The sequence below is a fragment of the Talpa occidentalis genome, unplaced genomic scaffold (genome assembly GCF_014898055.3).
Source record: "Talpa occidentalis isolate TD23 unplaced genomic scaffold, MPIMG_talOcc4v2.1 talOcc4.7, whole genome shotgun sequence".
Lineage (NCBI taxonomy): Eukaryota > Metazoa > Chordata > Mammalia > Eulipotyphla > Talpidae > Talpa > Talpa occidentalis.
Genome location: NW_023605083.1, coordinates 127,806,984 through 127,828,253, shown reverse-complemented (window position 1 = coordinate 127,828,253; position 21,270 = coordinate 127,806,984). Strand labels below are relative to the sequence as shown.

Below are 21,270 nucleotides of genomic sequence, written 5' to 3'. Positions count from 1 at the left end.
TGTTAGGTTCCTGGGGGCCTCTGCTCAGAACATTTTTGTTGATCAATCAACACATGATCTTGTTTGCTGTGTCAATATGTGTCAAGAACACCTTATTTAACATATATGGCTGATTCACTAACACTGAACTCACAGCCAAGAGCACTGCAGCTCACATCTGAGAGGAGCTATTTAATGCCTACCTAGTTCTTTTCTCTGTTAAGACGCACCACCGCCTCCGTGCCCTCAGGGACACCAGCCTGCACTTCAGCACCACACTTGGGGGCCTTCTTATACAGCGACATCCCCCAAAGAACACATAAAAATCCCAAAAAGCAGCACAAACTAGACTACAGAAAAGACACCCTGCCTTTTTGTTTTGATGCTCACACTGTAATCCCAGGTCCTTTTGGGGGTCTACTGAGGTCCAAGCTTCTTCACCACGCCGTTCACATCCAGGAATCACTGTCAAGGTGCTGCACTGATGGGGGTTACAAATAAATGTCAGCGAGCAGGCAAATTCTCCAAGTTCCCAAATACAGCCCCCACAAATAACTGGTATCATCAACTCTAACTCATTCTGAGATTAATAGAGATGATTTAAAAAGCTCTCCATCTAGTGGTAACTTGTAAAAGCACAAAGCTACTTAGCTAAATGAGCACAACTAATGAAATGAAAATATGACTCTGTAGTTTTGGTTTAAGGTTGCATAAGGATGAAATCACAGCTTTGATCTTAAGTCAATCAACAAATTTTAACTTTATACATACACAATACCAATTCCTGAGTAAAAGTTCGACAGAGTAAGAAAGGTGAGATTTAAGAGTCTTCCATGCTAAAAAAACCTGAAATCATGCTACTTCAGTTTTAAAGTCATCGATATTTGAGTCAATAAAAAAGCAAAAAACTATTCCGTGAGAGTCAATACGTTCCAGGGAGAATGAAACTGTAGCCAGTACAGTCGACCAAGGAACCACTCTCTAGTTTTAACTGTTTGTGGTGACTTGAAGGGTTGAGGAGAGGGACTGCTGAATCTGGACAAGATGCACATGTTACAAAGCAGCACAAACTGAAGAATGTTCTCGAATATAACTCATCTCCAACTCACTATAAAGAAATACCAATATGCTGGTGAACGTGACTTAATCATCCCACTCCTCAGAAACCTAAGGGATAAACATTAGAAAGACTGCAGATATACAGATCATTTAAGCATGCTTAAGTATCCAAATGCACACACACTATTTACTCAAGTGCGTGCTGATCCAGAAACGTCTCCCCATTACCTCTAGAAATGTTCCAAGGTCAGAGACCCAGTCCGTCTTCAATAAAATGGAAATCCTTGGTGTTTTAATTTGATCTTTTCCTTCCATCACTCGGTAAAAACAAATCTATGTCTCGAATACCCTTTTAAGTAAGGTTTTTTTTTAGGTTCATTCTTTGACAAACAGAATTGGAAAACACTGAAAATAAAACATTCAAAACACTGGTCCCATAATTCACTTCTGATTTTCTGTCTTGCCCACCAGATTAGGAGACTCTGGGGGAGGGGGAAAAAAGAGCAGGAAAGGAGAAAGGGAAGAAAAACTGATTCATTTAAAAATTTAAATTATTTCATCTTTTTTTATTACTTGACCTACCAGTAAGACAATCTATAACAAAAAGAGATTATTGTTACACACAGTATAAACAGACCAGTAACCAGGAAACGACACGAAGAGGTCCTTTGGCCAGCTACGCTTTCCAGAGCAGTGATCTCACAAATGCACTTACCAAGCCCCCCAAAAATGACTTCGAAAGCCCTGAATATCAACAAAGACAAATTATACCGACGTGATTTCTCACATATACTCAGATTGCACAAAGATAAAGCTTTAAACATGATTATTTTTAAATTTAGACTGAAAATTTCTTAGATCAAAAACTACAAAAGGGAGTAAACAGCAAGCCAAATGACTGAAGAGCGAAGCTCATTTAGAAAGCAATGTACGTATCTAAATATACATGAACATGATTATATACATATACGAAACTGTGCAAATTTATGGCATTCTAAACTCAGTTAAGTAGTTTTGGCATTTAAACAAAGATCAACAAAGATCAAATCAAGCTTTAAGCTAGTAAGAACAAAAAATTTATTTTTAATTTTTAAATATAAAAAAGGTAGCTAAACACAAGGATACAGAGCAGGAAAACCCTCATTTAATGTAGATTTTGAAAAATAAAAAATTTGGAATACAGTGACTTTCTATCCCACACTAAAATGTAAATAAAGATCTCTTCCCAGATTCATAGGCCAAACTTAGTAGCAACCTAAAAACAGCTCAAATCTATAGAAAACAGATCATGACCAACTTACATGGCCTGGAACAGGGGAAGGGGGAAAATCACCAACAAAGGCCGCTTGCACAGAGATGGAAAATGCTCGCCATCACTCCCAAATATAACCCTATATTATACATAAACCACCATGAGAATGAAAGTGCCTACATTACAGAACTGTGAAGCTTTGTTAAAAAAATAATAAAAATGAACTGTTGGGTATCACTGGAGCACATGAAATAATGTAACACATTATTGATAAGGCTGGAAAATACTGAGATACAGTAAGACTCAAAACACAAGTTGACTTTTGAAAACAGAAAAGCTTGCCAGAGAAGTAAATGCTAGCGAGGAAAGCAGCACTCTTCAGCAGGATGGCCTTTTAGACCATAGGAAACAATACAGACACATCCTCCCCACCCCTTCCAGCCCCCCCATTCATCTAGCTGATGTAAAAGGGAAGGAAATAGGATAAATTAAAGTAAAAACTTATTTCCAAATTTCACGCCCCACTCAGCCTAGCGGGGCCAAGTCCTCCACACTGGACTTCGTCCACCTTCAGCACTCAGGCATGTCGGCGGCTCTCCTTCCTGCAATATCACCTCCGTCTTCCTGCCAGGACAAGCATCCCATCTGTTCCATCCGCCCCCTGGAGTCAGTGCCTACTGAGCAGCTTACTCTGGACTCAAGTGAAAATGGGCACTGACCCAAAGTTCTGAGCTAACCACCCAGAGCAGGGACCTCAAATTCATTCTCAATTCAGCATCTGATGAGCAATATTTGGCACTAGTTGGATAAAAGTCTAATCAGAATTTGAGTTGAGGCAGATGTAATTGAATCAGAACCCCATATTTGCAGCCTATAATTTGGTTTCAAATTCAAAAAGCAGGTAGAGACAGACAGTCCCACCTGAAGATATTTTGGAATTGAATACATAGTAACCAGATCTACACCAACCAGGCAATTAGTTTGACAAAAAAATTCTGATTAAAAAGAAAAAAACTGAACCAACTATATCCATCTGATAATCATCAAAGATGGGCGTTTTTCCACCCTTAATCTACTTTAATTATAGGCAGATGTCTTTCTATATACTAAGATTTTTCTAAGTCCATTTTTCCTAATCCTTAAGAGCTTAATGAGAAATCATTTAGTCTATAAAGAAGTACAGCTTATATGGCCACAGTCTAAAATACGCTTATGATAAGTGGAAAATAACATCACTTAAAAAATTCTTGCAATGTTACCTCATTACTCTATGGTAATTCATTTGGTGCAGGGATCTGCCCTCACCAAAAAGCATGGCACGCACTGCCCAGGGTGAATACTACTAACACTGCACAATGAGAAGCAGTAACAGCAAAGTCTCCAGAGAACGCTCTCTATTTATTTAACTGTTACGAGCATTCAGTTAATGCTCCAAATTAAAAACGGTGCAATGAAAGCAACTTTTAATATAAACAGACAAGAAGCTGCGATGCCAGTGGCCACGTGGTGCTGTAAATAGGGAAAATAAAGCAGTCTGCGTGAGGGAAGCATGGACGGGGACAGGAGAGAGGGAGGCACAGGAGGCAGATTTCAGACAGAGAGTGACACGAAACTGTTGTACTGCTGGATGTTCCGTTTGAGGATATCTGAGCACGGGCCGAGAACACGTTCGAATCTAGGTCGGTCCAGCTTAACGCACTTCAAAGGGCCACGCGCAACCACCGTGGCAGCACGAGGGCGATTCATCAGCAGAGCGATTTCACCTGGAGAAGGAAGAGGGGCCGGGTGAGAACAGGCCAGCTTCCACGGGAAACATTTTCTTAGAGACTCACTTCTGAGTAAGGAGAAAACTTAGTACAGGTCAACCACATCTGCACTTACCAAGACAAGCAAATAAACAACAGGCATGAGAGCAGCAAAAACCTAGTTACCACCTGAGAGGCAAAATCTCAACGCTATTTCTGAGAAGCAAAAACTACAATTCAATAAAAACATTCAGAAGACAATTACGAGAGAGCACGCTATCTCACGGAGAGGGGGCTTACGACTCTTTCTTTACTCTGAGGAAACCCACATACCGAAGTAATCAGAAGGCCCCAATCTTCCCACTTCCACGAACTCTTCGTTTTCTGACCGACGCTGCAGCACAGCAGCAGAACCCTGTCATTAAATCACCAAAAGCAAAGACAGTCAAAAAAATCAGATTTTGATATTCAGGGTGGCATTTGAAAGGCCCTACGCAAGTTTATCTACTTTGCTCCCCTCCCCCGCCCATAAAGGAGGAGGGTGGACCCAACAGTTATTACAAATCCTGGGTTGATATGATAAAAGATGACAGAAAAGCATCACTACATGAGCTTCGCTTTGTCCGCTAGCGGGGTTTCTTCTCATCTAGTTAAGGTTCTTAAAGGGTTTAGACAGAAGGGCCAAATCCAAGCTCTCTGCCTGTTTTTAAAGTAAAATTTTATAGGCCTAACACAGCGTTCATTTGCACATTATCAATTTAATATGTAAATGGATGCTTCCGCACTAGGACAACAGAGCTGAGTCCTTGCAACAAAACTCTTTACAGAAAGAGCCCCTGGACCCCTGGCTAAAATAAAATCAATTAGCATCTAAGCTACGTTCACAGGAAATCTGCTATCTGGATCTGCACAGCAAATAACAATACCTGTTACACATTTGCATGGATTGTGAAATTATAAAAATAGTATCTTGTGAAATTTAAATAATTACCTTTGATCCTTGTTTGCCAAGTAGCCCAAACACATGATTTTAACAAGGATGGTCCAGAACCATCATAGTTTGTTTTGCTGTTGAGTTTGGTTTGGCTTGCATAATAAAGATTAATATGGATAGGTCAGAACATTCAAAAACTCTGACTCAAACTCATTTTAAGTGTGGTGGCCTGGCAGAAAACCATAATAGCACTTCAAAGTGAAAAATAAGTTTTAAATTACTCAGTATTTTTTTTAAAACGAAGATTATAAACCAATATTAGTCCCGTGTTTCTCTTTTACAGCATCTAAAATGCAGAGTCCTTTACCTCTAAAATAATGAAGAACTCATCCCCTGGTTCTCCCTGCACCACAATCTTCTGCCCATCTTCAAACTGGACTGGTTCCAATGCATCAGCTACAGTGAGACGTTCCCATTTGTCCAGAGATTCTGAAAGGCAAGAGTCAAGAGAATGTCTCTACATTTCCTGATATTGTTAAAATTCTCAAAAAGTATACCGAGTATGACTCTGAGTCATCTCAAATCAATGGCACCTGTCTTCAATTACCTCTAGTCTCAGCAAGATCCTATCACATACACCTCTTAGATCATTACTTCAGTAGCCCAGATGCTGTATTAATTTATACTGGTGGCAAATAAATAAAAAACATATATCCTTAAAAATTAAAGACTGCCAGAGCCTCCCTGGTGGCTCAAGGGTTAAAGTCTCAGCTCAATCAAGCTATTTGCCAGACACCGTGGCATGAGTTCAACCCCCAGGCCAGGGAGCTGACCCACATGCCCACATGGTGCAGCAGACCTCTCCTGTCTCGCCTGCTGCTCCCCTCAGCAATGTATTTCAGTGGATCCACCCGTTCTGCTCCCCACTCTGTCTCTGGTGAATCTTCTCACCTCCCACATCTCTGGTCTACACACCAGTTTTTCTATGCAAAAATAAGTAAAATATATATATATAAATAATAAATAAAATGCTAAGACTTTATTTTAAAAAACAAACCAAAAAACCACTTTTCTGAACCAGTAATTTCACTGATGGAGCAACAGAGGCTGAAGTCAGAGGGGAGCAGTGTGTTCACGACAGCCAGAAGTTTGTTTTTAGCCTTTCTGTCTAAGAGGAATAAGTAGCACATAATTCCAAAAAGCTTTTCCTGGACCCAATAATTTCTAATTAAGAGATTTGTGATATATGAGAAAATTCAAGTCTTGAAAACTACTCCTTAGTCAAACTTCAACTCCATCAAATAAAAAGTCCATGTATTTTTGATTATAGTAGCAAAAAATGAGTTAAGATACCTAGATTTTATGAAACTACAGGTTCTGATTAAGAATTGATGACTCTTCAATTTAACAATTCTCCATGAAATCTTCCAAAACTCACCTAGAATAGACACCTTACTGAGGAATTCCTCATACATCTTCCGCTTTCTCAGTGTGCTTCCCTAAAATGAAAAAAATATTAGGTCATATCTCAAAAACTGGAAATTATCACACATGCTACGGAATAATAAACATTAGGTTTCAGTAAACCTATTAAAGAAAAAAACAACAAAGCCAGAAGTCAAAGCTTGTTGCTGCTGCTTCTCAATACGTAGTTTTATTCATGTTGAAAGAATAAAATCTGTTCTACTCAATAAAAAGCGCTTAGTAACTTGCCCCTAAAAGCAAGACCAGGGATATAGCCAAAGGAGGTTCCCAGCACCCCCAATAAGTGAAATGCCAAATAGACAAACAATCTGTCCACAAAAAAAAACAAGTAATGTATGTGACTACAGACGAAAAGAATTTCCAGTCGTGGTGCTTCCTCACCAGCCCATCCTCTTGGAAGTAAAGAAACGAAACTGCTACCACTTACAGACAAACCAAAGCAGGTAAAGGCCACAGTGCCAAACCTAACCAAGCTGCCTTACCTATACAGTTTGTTAACTCTATCTGGGGAAAGAGGAGAAGCACAGACTGTAATGAACATTCCTTACACAGTAAATTGCCTTAGTAATATACACACCCAGAGAGAAAATTTTCGAAGTACATGAGACTGCATATTATCAAAAATGAGGCACTAAAAATTTTAAGAAAACCATGTGAGATGGCTAATAGTATTAGCTGGGACTTCAACATCAAAGCTACTCTGTAAATTTGTCAAATTATCTAACTGTATCAGCAGAATGTTCCCATTCTATTTATTCCTTTAGTGAGAAGAAACCTAACATTTACATTACGGATAACCCACTTCCAACTTAGGGAAGCAGAGGACTTATGAATGACATTAAAAAGCTTTGTGTGTTAGGAGCAGCACCTAGCAGGCTCTCTGTGATCGGTAAAGGTTAGGTAAGCAGAGATGTGCCTATCAGCAAACTGAGATTTCCAAACAAGAGTTGACCACTACATGCACATGACATTTGTCTTTCATGTTATTTCTGGCCACTTTTGTTCCAAACCATCATGGTCTCAATGATACAATGAATAATGCAAGACTGGGCTTAATGCAAACAATCATTAAAAGTAAGGAATATGCTCATTTTAATTTGGAAATACTATTCAAAATGAATTATACATAATGAAATTTTAAATCACTCCAAAAACCAGGGTATCTTACCATAAGGATTCTCCTATAGCTGTCGCGGTCGATACCCCACAATTTCACATTGGTTTTTGCTTTGACAGTGGCTGCTCTCGGTGTTCCATAAATCAAAGCAAGTTCTCCAAAGCTCCCTCCTTCGCCAACACTGGTGGCCCATTCATTGTTGACATAGACCTTAAATACAAATGACACAAAAAATTGATTTTCTACATATACACAGACTTAAGTATTAAAAAGCTTTTTGAGATCAGAATCCTGAACTTTATTTCAGAAAGTAGAATGTTTGCAGTACATAGTAGAGCAAAACAGCTTATTTCTAACAAGCTAAAAAAGTTCAGCTTGACTGTAATATACCTAATTACCTGCTAAAAAATGCTCAGGGCAAGAAGGTAAACTAAAGTACTAATAACCACCACATACATCGATAAGAGTACAGTGCTGAGTACTGCTAAGCATTTATTTGCACAATTTATTTGCAAATAAATTATTTGCAAATTATTTGATTTTATTCGGTTTTATGATAATCCTGTGACAACAATGCAATTGTTGACCCATTTCATTGGCAAGGAGACTCACAGAATCAAGAAAGCTATACCAAGTCTCACAGTTGATGACAGGGTCACCTTACTCCACAGCATGCATGATGCTTTAACCACAATGTAAGCAAGTCTTAAACTGCCCGTCTAAAGGTAAAGAAATTACCTTTAAAATTTTGTCATTAAAATATTTGGCAAAAGGTATTGGCAAAATCTGACATAAAAGGGTTGGAATTGTCCTTCAGATATTGTTACAAACACTAGGCATCAATCAACACATTGACTTCAAAGATTATCAACACGGGTCTCTCTGGTGGCGCAAGGGGTTAAGTCTCAGCACTGTGACGCTATGCAGCACGAGTTCGATCCCGGCCATAGAGCTGACCCACATGGCACAGACCTCTCCTGTCTCACCCAATGCTCCCCTTCACAGCATATTTCAGTAGATCTGCCTGTTCTGCTCCCCACTCTGGTGAATCCTCTCACCCTCTACACCTCTGCCCTGTAACCCAGTTCTTCTACGTAAAAATAAAATCTAAGATTATCAACATATTTTGTGATCATTAAACCTTACATCCATCTCTCCTTGATCGATCACATAGAAGTTATCACCTTCGTCACCTGAAAAAGAGTAAAAGTTAGAAACATTAAAATTTACAGAAACAAATTCAAAACTATCATGTTAATGTACAATAACCAACTTATTTTATAGTAGTACTGAGAGAAAAGAACATGTTCTAAATTAACAATTTTTCAGGAAAAGAAGTCTAGCCATATATTACAAAAGTCATAAAATTGATCAGATCTTTTGTCATTTCATGATAATAAAAATAATTTTAAATCATCAATTGTGCTCAAAGGTGTTAATGGCTAGATCATCCACGACAACAAAACAAGAAACAACCCCAATAGTAAGTACAAAATCAGACTGTCACGAAATGGGAAAACGTATTTTAGTGGGATTATGAAAATATCTATAGTGTAAATAAGAAAGGGGGAAAAAAGGGAGAATACTCAAAAGATTAGATCCATACCAGTAATATATACACGGGCAAAAAATGTAAAAATCAGTAGAAGGCACAGAACCTTATAAATAGGTGGCCCTTATGAAGCATTAAATGTTTTGTTTATTCCACTTCACAAGTGGTTACTCATCGATATAAAGGATATACAAGCTACATATGGGTTTCAAGTTCTATACAGGCCTCCCTGGTTAAGTCTCACACAAGGGGTTAAGTCTCAGCACTACAAAGCTATCAGCATCCACTGCAGTACGAGCTCGATCCTAGGCCAGGGAAATAACCCACATGGCGCGGCAGACCTCTCCTGTCTCGCCCACCGCTCCTCTCAGCAGCGTATTTCAGTCAGTCTGCCTGTTCTGCTCCCTGCTCTGTCTCTGGTGAATCCTTTCACCCACCCACCCCCACACCTCTGGCCTACACCCCAGGTCTTGTATGCATAAATAAAAATAAATCTTTAAAACGTAACAAATTCTATACAACACTCAAAAACACAAAAATTTCCTTTAACAGTTACTATAAACAAAATTATATCAGATGATAAGAGAAATATTAGTCTCTTAGGCAGAGTGTCTTCTAGCTCAGAGGATTAAAACAAAAAATAAAATAGTGTAACAAAATGAAAATGGTAGGCTTAAAAAAGAAAACAAGCATCGATTTAAAAAATCCCTCAGCTGCATCACTCCCATACTACCACATGCCATCAAAACAGCAGCCCTTACCTTGCTGAATAACCGTCTCTCCAGCAATAAAGGAAACCGGAAACATGGCATCAAAGATATCACTGCAAGGGAAAGCAAGCCTCGAGTTACATTTCACATGCCTCTCAATGGATTTCAAACATTAACCTGAGAATCAAAGTTCCCAAATATTCAGCCTGATTGTCATTGGGGAATGATTCCAAAGGGTCTTACACCTCAGACCAACGAGGAGACTGGTTTGGGACCAGGGCTATACTCAGAAAGTACAAACAAGGAGCATGTACCCACCTCCTCTCGTTATCATCCAGATGTGAAAACAGCACATTCTTTTCAATGGCTTTGGCTAAAGCAGCCATTGTCTTATAATCTTTCGGTATAACCTAGAAAAGAAGGGCAAACACTAATTCCGTAAACCAAAAACACTTCGTGTCTGCCACCTGCATTGCAATGAAATGTCAAGCTGCATTGTGGCATTTAAACAAGACTGCTTTGAGTTAAAATATCTTCAACACAACACAACCTTACAATCTCTGAGCCACAAAGCGCTGAACAAATATTGATTCCTCCCCGTTGCTCACAGTCAGGACTGTATTTAAAGGCTGGTGTTTGGTTCCCAGTCAACTACTAAAGGAACAAATTAAAAACACCTTGACCAAGGTCATTATTGAGGCAAAACTACGCATTTTATGACAATTAGTCATTTTTTAAACTGATCATGTGCTATTAGTGTCACAAGCCCTTTGCCAGGACAAGTCTCTTTCCCCTTCACGGTAACAGTGTAACTTGAAAAGAGCAGATTAAGATGAATGAAGCTGACAGAATAAAAGATTAAAAGTCACAACATGAACTAGAGGATGCCAAAAACTGACACCATGATTCAAGAGCGAAAGGCGTACTGCCACCTGCTCCTTCTACTGGGAAACAAGAGGGAACCGACCTCCCAAATGCAACGACTCTCTGTTTTATAACCACCATGTCTTCTGATGGCATGTCATCATGGAAACCTGCTCCCCAGTACAGGAGGGGGTACAAGTCATCCTGCTTTGTGTCTTACTACATGGGTCCCCATTTCTCCAATGTGTAGATCTCTGAACTACCTTTCTGACATAGGACGCCGCGTCTTCCTCCGTATAGACTTCGGCGCTGATAGCACCCCGTCGCCTCCGGCCCTTAACCACGGGGTTGGGGGGAGGAGGAGAAATCTCATCCTCCCTCGAGTCAGCACGACTGCTTGCTTTCTGCAGATTCTGAATTTGTTTTGCCTCCTCCTGAAATAAATTAACAGGTTTACAAAATGAGATCCCTCGGCACATAAAGTCTGTGTTCTCATCTTCCAGTGACAGTCCACCTCGGTCACTTCAAAAGCTCTCCTGCCATTACCAATGTTAAGTTAAGGGGGACAGGCCGATTCCAAATAGGAAAAAAAAATGGAGTCAAGTTTGAAAAGAAATACTCTGAAAGGACTACACTGTTTCTCAAACAGATTCTATACTAACAAACAAAAGCTCTTAGTACAGGAACACACGATGTGCAGGAAAGAAATCAGATTTTTACTGACAACACAAATTGTAATATAAACAACGGTAAAAAACCAGAAAACAAAATCCTGGAGAACTAGGTTTTTTGTATGCATGAGACACCCCCCCCCCAAAAAAAAAAGAATGTTATCTAGAAGTATCAGCTCAGGCACAGTAAAGTGACCCAAGAATGTGTTCATTAATTCAGTAAGCATTCCCTGGATCTGCCATGCCACATCTTCAAGGCAAGGAGAATGTGAAAACCAATAGGAGAGGGTCTTGAACTTGTGGAATTAATACTCTAGTTGGAAGTCTCAGATATAAGCAAATGAAATGATGTGATAACCAAGAATTGAAATAAGATCAGCTCTAACAATAACTCTCCCAGGGGAGGAGAAGCATTCTGTATTATCAGGGCTTTCACAGTTAATGCTAAAACAAAGCAAATGGTTACCTGCTTTTAAAATCTTCTACAAATCAGTTCATATAAAAACAGATGAATTACTTAACATTCATATTATTCAGTTCTAGAGTCTTAAAAAGAAATTCCACTTGGGCCTACAGTGAGGAATGAGTTATATATATTATGCCTGACAGAAAATAAGAATGAAAAAATATGAGTTATGTGCTACTTTCTCTTTCACTTGACTCATTCTCCGTTATTTTTCTAAGTCAGCTTTCAAGTTCTAAATGAAATTAATTTTTTTCCCAGAAAAAAATTTTGATTAAAGAAAGAAATTAAGGACATGCCTACTTTTTCTCCTGCTATATGGTACTCAGTGCTACTTTTAGCACCAAGCACAAGAAACATACAGTACACACACACACACACACACACACACACACACGTGTGTGTGTGTATATGTTTGCAACAGGAAGTATAACTGTCAAGGACTAGTGACAATTTCCATTAATAGTAAAATCATGGGCCTCCCTGGTGGCACAAGGGGTTAAGTCTCAGCACTATGAAGCTATCTGCAGCCTCCGCAGCACCAGTTCAATCCCCAGCCAGGGAGCTGACCCAGATGGTGCAGCAGACCTCTCCTGTCTCGCCCACTGCTCCCCTCAGCAGTGTATTTCAGTCAATCCACCTATTCTGTTCCCCACTCTGTCTCTGGTGAACCCTCTCACCTCCGCACCTCTGGCCTAAACCCAGTTCTTGTACACATAAATAAATAAATCTTAAAAAAAATAAAATAAAATCATGCCTAATTTTTAACTTTTTAAAGAGATGTTAATAGTTTATTTTTCCTATTTCTGTGGATTTTCTAATTTTCAATTAAAGCAGTTAAAAAAAAACCTAACAAGAATGACTTTAATTTATTTGTATGTTTTATCACAAATGCATTTATTTCTTGATCCAATAATCCAGTAATTCTACATCCAGGAATTTATCCCATGATATGCATATGCACAAAATGATATATATACAGTTAATTGCTTTCAGTAGCAAAACAGTGGGAGGAACAGGAAGCTTTTCTGTATAAGAATTCTTCTTTTATGCCTTATGTTATCTACGGAACAATGGCTGCAGCCAAGAAAGACAACAGCTGGAAAGGAGACATTTTGTTGTTATGCCTTTTTGTATCTGCAGAATTTTGAACCATCTACAAATATGTAACCAATCAAAAATACTTTTTTCAGAAATTTCAACTCATCTTCAGTCTAATTATTACAATACCCAACAAAATTTTTCCATTGCACATTAATACAGAACTGTAAAATTCAAGGCTCTTCAACATTTAAAGTTTAAGAGTATAAATGAAGGGGCCTCCCCTGGTGGCGCAGTGGTTTGAGCGCTGGGTTGCGAGGCTGCCCGCAGCCTCTGCAGCACCAGTTCGATCCCCGGCCGCTGGCAAGGGTCCCACCAAAAAAAAAAAAAAAAAAAAGAGTATAAATGAAAATGAATTCTACACCCAAAACTTGGCATTTCACTAAACTTTGTGAAAAAATTCACAAATAATACCTCATCCTGGGTTGTAGTCCAGCTTACTGAATTTTTAAGACAATTATGAAGCAACCAAAGCATTTTGGGTACATGAAATTGTTTCAAGGCTTGTCCCCTCTAACAGCAGTCAGACAATCTCGCTGACTGAGTCATTATTGAGATCATCAGTTTCGAATCTGTAGGATACATTTTTCTCCCTCTCTTGCTGTTACCATCCTGCTGCCAGTCTCCTCCCTCCTCAGTTCTTTCTCCTTAAAGCCGAAGACCAAAAACCCTCCCCATCTACATACGAGCCCACAGCATTGTGTTCTGGCATCTCAGGTTCAAATTCTGCCCCCACTTAAATGTTTCCACAAATATTTGTTGCCTCCTTGCCTGTCATTCTTCCCTGTGGGTGAGTGAGCTTCCCACCCCCCTGCCTTGGGGCTCAGCCATGACAGCGCTCTGGCTAGACACACCATGTCCACTGTCACAGTTTCTGTCCCCTCTGCCCGGAAAACAGCAGGCTCTCTCTAGAATGGCTGCCCCTTCCACGCAGGCCCACAAGACGACACCAAAGTCACGGAGACAAGCTGGGCTGAGCCCAGAAGAGCTGCATACACTGACTGAGAGAGAAGGTTTTTGTAGAAAGCCACTGAAATTTGAGGGGGTGGGGAGAATGTGTATGCTACTGCTACAAGCTAACTACCACATTGTACGTGACCACAGCCGAGTAATTTCTTTTTGTTTTACCAGCTACCTCTGTAAAACAGTGATAATCACTAGCCTCACACAGCTGAAGCTATGAACATATTATGTATATAAAACACTTCATATAATATCTGGCAAGAAGCAGCTACACAATGGTTCTAAGCTATTAAAATCCCCATCAGAATGGAAAAATTCTAATATATATGGATAAGACTCAAATTGCAGATGACAGTTTGAAGATGCAGCTTTCAATGGACCACTGGGTTTTTGAGTAGTTAAAGGCACCAGAAACATAACCTATGACTGCATGTTTTCAGACACAGAAATCTAACACCAAATGTGCAGAACAATGACCCGCTGAAAAGCTGAAAATCTAATTATTTGAAAGCCCAGACATTTTATTCACTCCAAGCAAAAGGAATGCAGTGAACAAAGACTCCTGATTATAAGAAAAAGTGTTTTCAGTTGTTATCCTTATTAAAAAGTAAAAATAGATAAAATAAAATAAACCAACACACTGTACATCTAAAAATCCTACCTGCAAAGAAACTAATAATGATTCCTTGCCCCCCCCCCCCCGGGTGGTACCTAACCAGTGGTGTGGTGGATACAGGCTTTGAAACCAGCATCTGCATTCCACACTCCCTAGAAAAAGACGCACTTGATGTCTCCAACTTCAGCCCCTCATTTGAAGGTTTCTATTGATGTCCAAAGAGAAGAGGGATCACCTTACAGTGACCCATTTCAGAATCAGATCTCCAGGAACGCAATTGATTTCAAAACAGGGACCGCCCACAGCAGCTGGCTCTACAGTGCTTCATTATTTGGGAATTGCTTAAAGAACAGAAAACCAAACTTTCTACAATTCCAAGACAGCAAGACTGTATTCACTGGCACTGACTAGTTGCTTGTTGTTTTAAATTGTTCTAATCACGGTACTAAAGATCAGTTTTAACAAACACCTTTTCAAGAAAACCGCAGAAAAATGCCTGATCACAAAGCCACCCAAATGTTTTTAAAACTCAGTATAGATTCTTTCATTAGTAAATTATGCTGACTGAGAAACTCTCCACACCAATGGAAAATAGTGCAAATTTTCTATTATACAATCAGATAATGAATGATCATCTACCTATGAAATGCCTCATACTCGTTATGAACCTCATCAAAACTTTATATTTGGAAAATCTATAAATTTATCTTGCTAATTTACTAAAATAAATCCACTACTTAAAACATTTAGTGATCCACATTTTCTCATTGTTTCTTGAGGGAAGTGTATTAAAGCATTATGCTTGATGCAAGATGATTATCATCATTTTGCTTAGAAAAGCATATACCACATACTTAAATCACACTGACATTCACACACTGAAGATGACCAGAGTAAAAACTGTATTAGTATTTTTTCAAGAGGAAACAAGCTATGACCAAAACTATTAAATAAAATTTGGACATCTTGACAGGTCAATTCATCTGAGAGGTAACTAAGTAAAACAGACTTGGCTAACTCAGAATTCCTGATAAACAGTCACAGGCTCAACGCCAGTGTTTCGTCGCATTGGTTTTAAAAGTGGGATAGGTTTTATGAAGTTTTCTTTCTTTGTCAAAGAAAAGTACTAACTAGCGTCAAGTATTGTAAAACGTCTCATTTCATACATGCACTAGTGCTGATCAATTGTCTCCAGTGAGTTATCTTACATAGTGTTACGTATCCAAGTTAGAAGCAATTACACTGGCAAGTCCCATGCTAGCAACCAAACTTAACACTGATTTGTTTCCTGATAACTTCCGATGAGAAAGTGAAAAAATTACTGCTGATGCCCTAACTGCATTTATTTTGGGAAATTCTATTTTAGACATCGCTGGTCAGAACTCCTTTCTTCCCAACCATACAAGTCAGTGACGCGCTCTACAGCATTACATCTGCCGACTGTCGGGGTCAGCTCATCCTCTGCCCCCGGTTATTTTTACCTTCTCCAGTCTCTCAAAGTACTCCCTGAGGAAGGCCATGGGCCTCTCGGGCCGGGCAGTGCACAACTGCACGATAGAATCTTTGAGCAGGGCCTGGATGTTGTGCTTCTGGACGTAGAGCTCGCACTCCCGGAGGCTGCGCTCCTCCTCACAGGCGGCACTGCTGCCAGACGCCATGGTTTTCTACAAGGAAAAAAACCACATATGCCATGTAAATGATTGATAAAGAGCAAATGCCAATTTGGCCTTTGACTTATTAACAAATTCATTAAGCAACTGAGTCACAGGAACTTTTTTTCTCTTCCCCGACGGGGAGGTGGGGGCTAGGGAACAGACTATGTAGAGAAATAGCATTCTTCCAAAGTGCTTCCTGGATCCAGCCTCTGCAGGCAGCAACACTGAGAGCAGTAAGCTCAGCTCCTGGGAGGAAGTATGAGCCACTATCCCCTGCAGAGGCGGGCTGCAAAGGAGTCAGGCCCTTAGGGGAATTTCATTCAGTTCTAACCCTGCACAAAAGAAATCATGATGACGTGAGAAGTGTGTAAATGGTAAACAGGACAGAGAATTACAAAGGCTCACAAGCCTGCTCTCAGTGAAAGCAAGTAAGCACCATGGAGAACATCTGACATTCTCTGTATGCGTAACTCCAGTCCCAGGAGAGAGTCCTACTGTCACCCAACAAACACTGGAACAAGGGATGGGATTACCCAACTACTATGGTAATCAAAAAAATCAAAAACACAAAAGGAACCCAAGATGAGTTTTAAAAGGAATCTTACTCCAGCATCTTTTACCAGATTCCACCCCTAAATGAGAACACACTAACCCACAGGTGAGAGGGGAAAATCCTTAATTGATAGAAAAAAGCGTCACTAATACTAAAAGACTGAGTCAGGGAAATGTCAAAACGTTTTCTTCAGTTGGCCAGGAAAAATGTTAAAAGCACATTAAAGTTTAAACTTACACGAAGAGTCAATAAATAAACTGCATTTAATAAACTTCAGAGGATTCAAGCTACCTTGAAGTGAAGTAAAATAATAATGAGCAGATTACAGTAAAGGGTAGATAACCTTAACCTGGAATTAAAACTGGCAATTTAACAAAGGTTGATAAGCCTTTCCTTCCGATTTCTAATGACTAAAAAAAGAAAGAAGATAAAAGCAAAGTTCCATCCACGCTGCCACTGAATTCCAGACTAATCTGACTTTTCCAACTATAATGCACACAAAACCACTGACATGAAACTATAAATACAAAAGCAGAGAAACAAATTCCGAAGTAAAGAACTAAAGTGTTGTTACCCTATTACTCATTTTGTTTTGACAACTTTCAAGCTAAAGGTCAGTGACAGGCTAATTAATAGACCATGAGAAAGTCTGCAGCTCCAAGACAGGCACATGAACTAGAGACCACAGAAAAATAATCACACTGATATTCCAGGGAAGGGGAAAACACACACACACAAGTCCATTTACTTTAGCATGGATTTATGGCCACTCTTCAATAGTAGGCAATCTTATGAACTGAGAATCCATTTCAGCAGAATTTTTTGCATTTCAAAGAATACTGAAGGCCATAATACTGAAAGCCACCCAGAGCAATGTTATAAATCAGACCTTTCATGCTTCAAAACATTCGCGTATACGCCAGGACTATCAGCTTGTATTCAGAGATACACGGAATACACTGTAGTCAGAGAAGTCACCCTGTGATTCGTTCTCAGGTGGGCAGAAATGAAAGGAGTGGGTCTAAGAGGCGAAACTGGTTTGTCTGAAACACTGTATTAAAAATACCAACCAGAAGGCACCAGTAATACAGCACATTAACCAAAATGCCCAAGATTAATGCAGCCACCATGTGAACCCCTGAATATCCAAATTTCACAGTCTTAAGACTTATAACCAAATCTGCCTAGATTAACTCTAGATTTCCATGCCCAACAATATACCCCCCCCCCCCCAAATTCACTGCAGCCTCTCTTTCTAAGTAAAACCTCATATTCTTTCCTCCGGCGATTCCACCGAGATAAAACTCGGTTTCAAAAGGATTAGAGGGGAGGAGTATTTAGAACACTTGGAGAAACTGCTGCTGATTCAGGCCGCACCCCCCCCAAAACCAGCCAAGAACATTTCCGTGGGGTCATCTTGAGGAAGTGTTCTCTTTCTTCCCCTGATGCAAAGCCCAATCTCCAGGGAATCTCTGAAGCAGCTAAATCCTTCGGCCCGGCACGTGCCCGAACTGGAGGAGTCAACAGGTACCGCGGGTGTCGGGGGCAGGACGGGCCCGCGCCCTCCATTTCGCTCGCGCCCCCACTCGGGGTCGCACGAAGAGCGGAGGCCGACCCTGCACCCCGCTCCGGCCGGAAGGCCCCAGTGGCGGCGAGCAGGCCTCGGGGTGGGGGAGGGGGGAGGCATCCCGAAGGGGCGAGGAGGCGGCCGCGCAGGAAATCCAGGGGCCGGCGAAGCTCGGGGAGGGGGCGGGAGGGGCGCCGGCCGGGCGGAAACCGGGACCCGCCGGGTCTCCCGAAGCGCCGGGGCCGCGCCGGCCGCGGGCGGGGAGGCCGAGCCGCTGCCCTTCAGAAAATGGGGGAAGCCGGGCGAGGCGGCCGCGGCGCGCGGGGGCGGGGGCGGGGGCGCGCCGGCCGGGCAGGCCGCGGAGTCGGGGCGCGCGCGGGCGGGCGGGGGCGGCGGGGAGCGAGCAGCCCCGCGCCGGGGCCGGCACCCGGGGGCCCGGGGGCGCGGGCGGCGGGCGGCCGCGGCCTCGGGCCTGCAGGCGGGCGCCCGCCGGGGCCGGGAGGGGCAGGGGGTGCGGCCGTCCCCCTGCAGGTCGCTCCCCGCGACGCCATCTTGGATCGGTCCAGCGCCCCCAAACGGGCGCCCGGGCGACGCGGCCGCCGCGCCGGGGCCCACGGCCGGCGCCTCTTACCTGCGGGCGGGCAGCGGCGGGCACGGACCGGCGGCGCGAGGCGGCGACCTGCGAGCTCCTCGGCGGCTCCCACCCAGCCGGGTCCACTCCCCGATAGCGGCTTCGCGGCGGCTCCACCGGAAACGGCCCGGCCGCAGCCAATCCGCGCTCGGCTGCTGACGTCAATGCGCCTCGCTCTGGCCAGAGCCGTCGCCCGGGCAACCTTAAAGGCGCAGCGGCCTCAGTGCCTCGCGCGCCTCTCTCGCAGGGACCGGGGCGGGGCCGCACCCCAGAGTCTTCTCCCTCGGCTCTTCGGTCCATCTCGTTTCACCCCGTATCCGCGGCCGGGTCTTCACTCCCGGCTCTCCTCCCTAACCCGCTCTCTCTGACCCCGCGCCGCCCTCCCTCGGCTCACCTGCTCGGCCGTGCTCACCTGGTCCGCTCCGGGCACCTGCAGGCTCCTCTGTTCCTCGCCTTCTGCTCGCGGCTCTCGTTCCGCGCCGCGTCCGTCTCTCTTCTCCGGCCTCCCCCGCCGCCTCGGCCTTTTCTCCCTCCCCTGATCCCCCACCCCCTACCCGAGGCGACCCACGTGGGGCGTCTCGGATGACAGGTGGGCGACTCCGCCCCGTGCCCCTGCAGGAGGTGGACGCAGCCGGGGCGGGCAGATTCCTGCCGTGTCCAGCCCAGGCGGATCCCCCGCAGCTGCGCCCCAGGGCCCGGGGCCGGCGGATGCCTGGGGGGCGCGGATGCCCGGGCCGCGCATCCTGTGCCCCTCCTGGGCCTTGCGAGCCTCCGGTGCAGGAAATCTGAGCCTTGCCAAGTGTCTGCTGGGCACGTCGGGCTGCTCTCCTCCCCGCACCGGGGTGCTGGCTCAGTGCAGGCCTCGCCATCGCTCTGGGCACAAGACTCTGGCGAGGAATTTGCAGGGCCCAAGAGAGGCCTGAGTCCTTCCAGAACCTGAAATGCACCCCCCCCATCATCACCCCTGAACTCGTATATAGTGAGAAGTACAATGCATACAATGCGTGCAGCTGGACACAGACGCTCTGTGAGAAATCTTAATTAAGCCACCAATAGGGATGATGAGGGGCAGGCGGGAGAGGAGACTTCTTTACTCCTTCAGCCAGCCATTTTTCTTCATTAGAGTATCTACCCGGGAGGGAAGAACGGGGGAGCAGGCGACAGTTTCAGCCACATAGTCTCTTAATGAGTAAAGAAGCTCTTGGGTGACAGTAGTTGCTGCACTTGCACGGTATGTAGTTCGAGAGCAGCATGTGCAAAATACAACGGATTTGACACACTAGGGAAAATATACATAGGACATCTCAATTCTTTTTATATTGATTCCAGGGTGAAATGATACTATTGGGGACCGATTGGCTTAAATATTATTACAATGATGTTCACCTTTGTCTTTTTAAATATAACTACTAGAAAATGTTTGATCGCATATGGGGTTCGTGTTCTATTGCTGCTATGCATCACTGCAGTGGGAGACCAGCTGCTCCCCCAAATCCACCAGATTATGGTAAGAGTCCTGTTCCTTTATTTCCTTAGGGTTATTCCAGCAGACCACAGGCAAATCAAGGGGTCAATTAGACCTGCAGCAGGGACTACAGGGCAGAAGTTTCTCCTCCCACCAACCCCTCAAATATCCATGTTGACCACTGCCCTTTGGCAGGGGATGGGTGGAATGGGGATTAAAGACAGAGCCTTCAGTCATATAGGATTTCACCCTTGTCAGTACAAAGCAGGGCTAATAAACTGAACCCTAAGCTGGCAAGCAGGAGAGGGAATTCGATAGCACTGAGCAGGTCCGGTCATGTTGAGAGAGGAAAAAACTGCCCTCAGATAAATCTGAGCTTGGTTTCAGGCTCAACCATCTCCGGTAATTAACTTAATCTCCGTGAGCCTCAGTTTCCTCAATGGTCAAAGCATAAGCAGGGCTGCGTTAAAATTAACTTGGAAAGATAGTAACTGCAGACAGGTATGTCACTCCATTGCTGGCACTGCTCTAAGTTCATTAATAGTTCATGTAATTCTCAGCACTCCATGGCATGAGTATTATTATTGCTATTATTACTACAAAAGGAAAATGAGGCTTGGAGAAGTGACTTGCCCAAGGTCATACTGCTCTGGGAGTTCACACGCAGGCAGTGATCTTATCATGCCCCTGGGCAGCATGTACAAATGTAATGTGCCCAGCGTGGTGTGGGATACAGTAAATACATGTTAGTTTGCACCCCGCTTCTCCCTTCCTCTAGTGCTACCCACACTACAAGGTTAAGACTGAGTTTCCGGGCCTTCCCTGGTGGCGCAGCGGTTGAGCGCTGGGTTGCGAAGCTGCCCGCAGCCTCTGCAGCGCCGGTTCAAT

General features: G+C 42.9%; 1 protein-coding gene across 2 annotated transcripts; it reads right to left on the bottom strand.

Moving 5' to 3' along the window:
* Positions 1–3,669: 3,669 nt before the first annotated feature.
* Positions 3,670–19,396, bottom strand: PRKAR1A (protein kinase cAMP-dependent type I regulatory subunit alpha). Of its 2 annotated transcripts, none has more exons than XM_037492412.2 (11): positions 19,330–19,396; positions 15,993–16,175; positions 10,961–11,131; positions 10,152–10,243; positions 9,885–9,946; positions 8,718–8,764; positions 7,623–7,781; positions 6,408–6,468; positions 5,337–5,458; positions 4,369–4,450; positions 3,670–4,053 (listed from the first exon to the last, which is right to left on the bottom strand). In XM_037492412.2, exons 2-11 carry the CDS (start codon positions 16,167–16,169, stop codon positions 3,881–3,883), a joined length of 1,146 nt encoding a protein of 381 aa, XP_037348309.1. In that variant the 5' UTR covers positions 16,170–16,175; positions 19,330–19,396; the 3' UTR covers positions 3,670–3,880. The 2 variants fall into 2 exon arrangements, with proteins under 2 accessions (XP_037348309.1, XP_037348308.1); XM_037492411.2 differs by lacking the exon at positions 19,330–19,396 and adding an exon at positions 18,918–18,976.
* Positions 19,397–21,270: the final 1,874 nt, after the last annotated feature.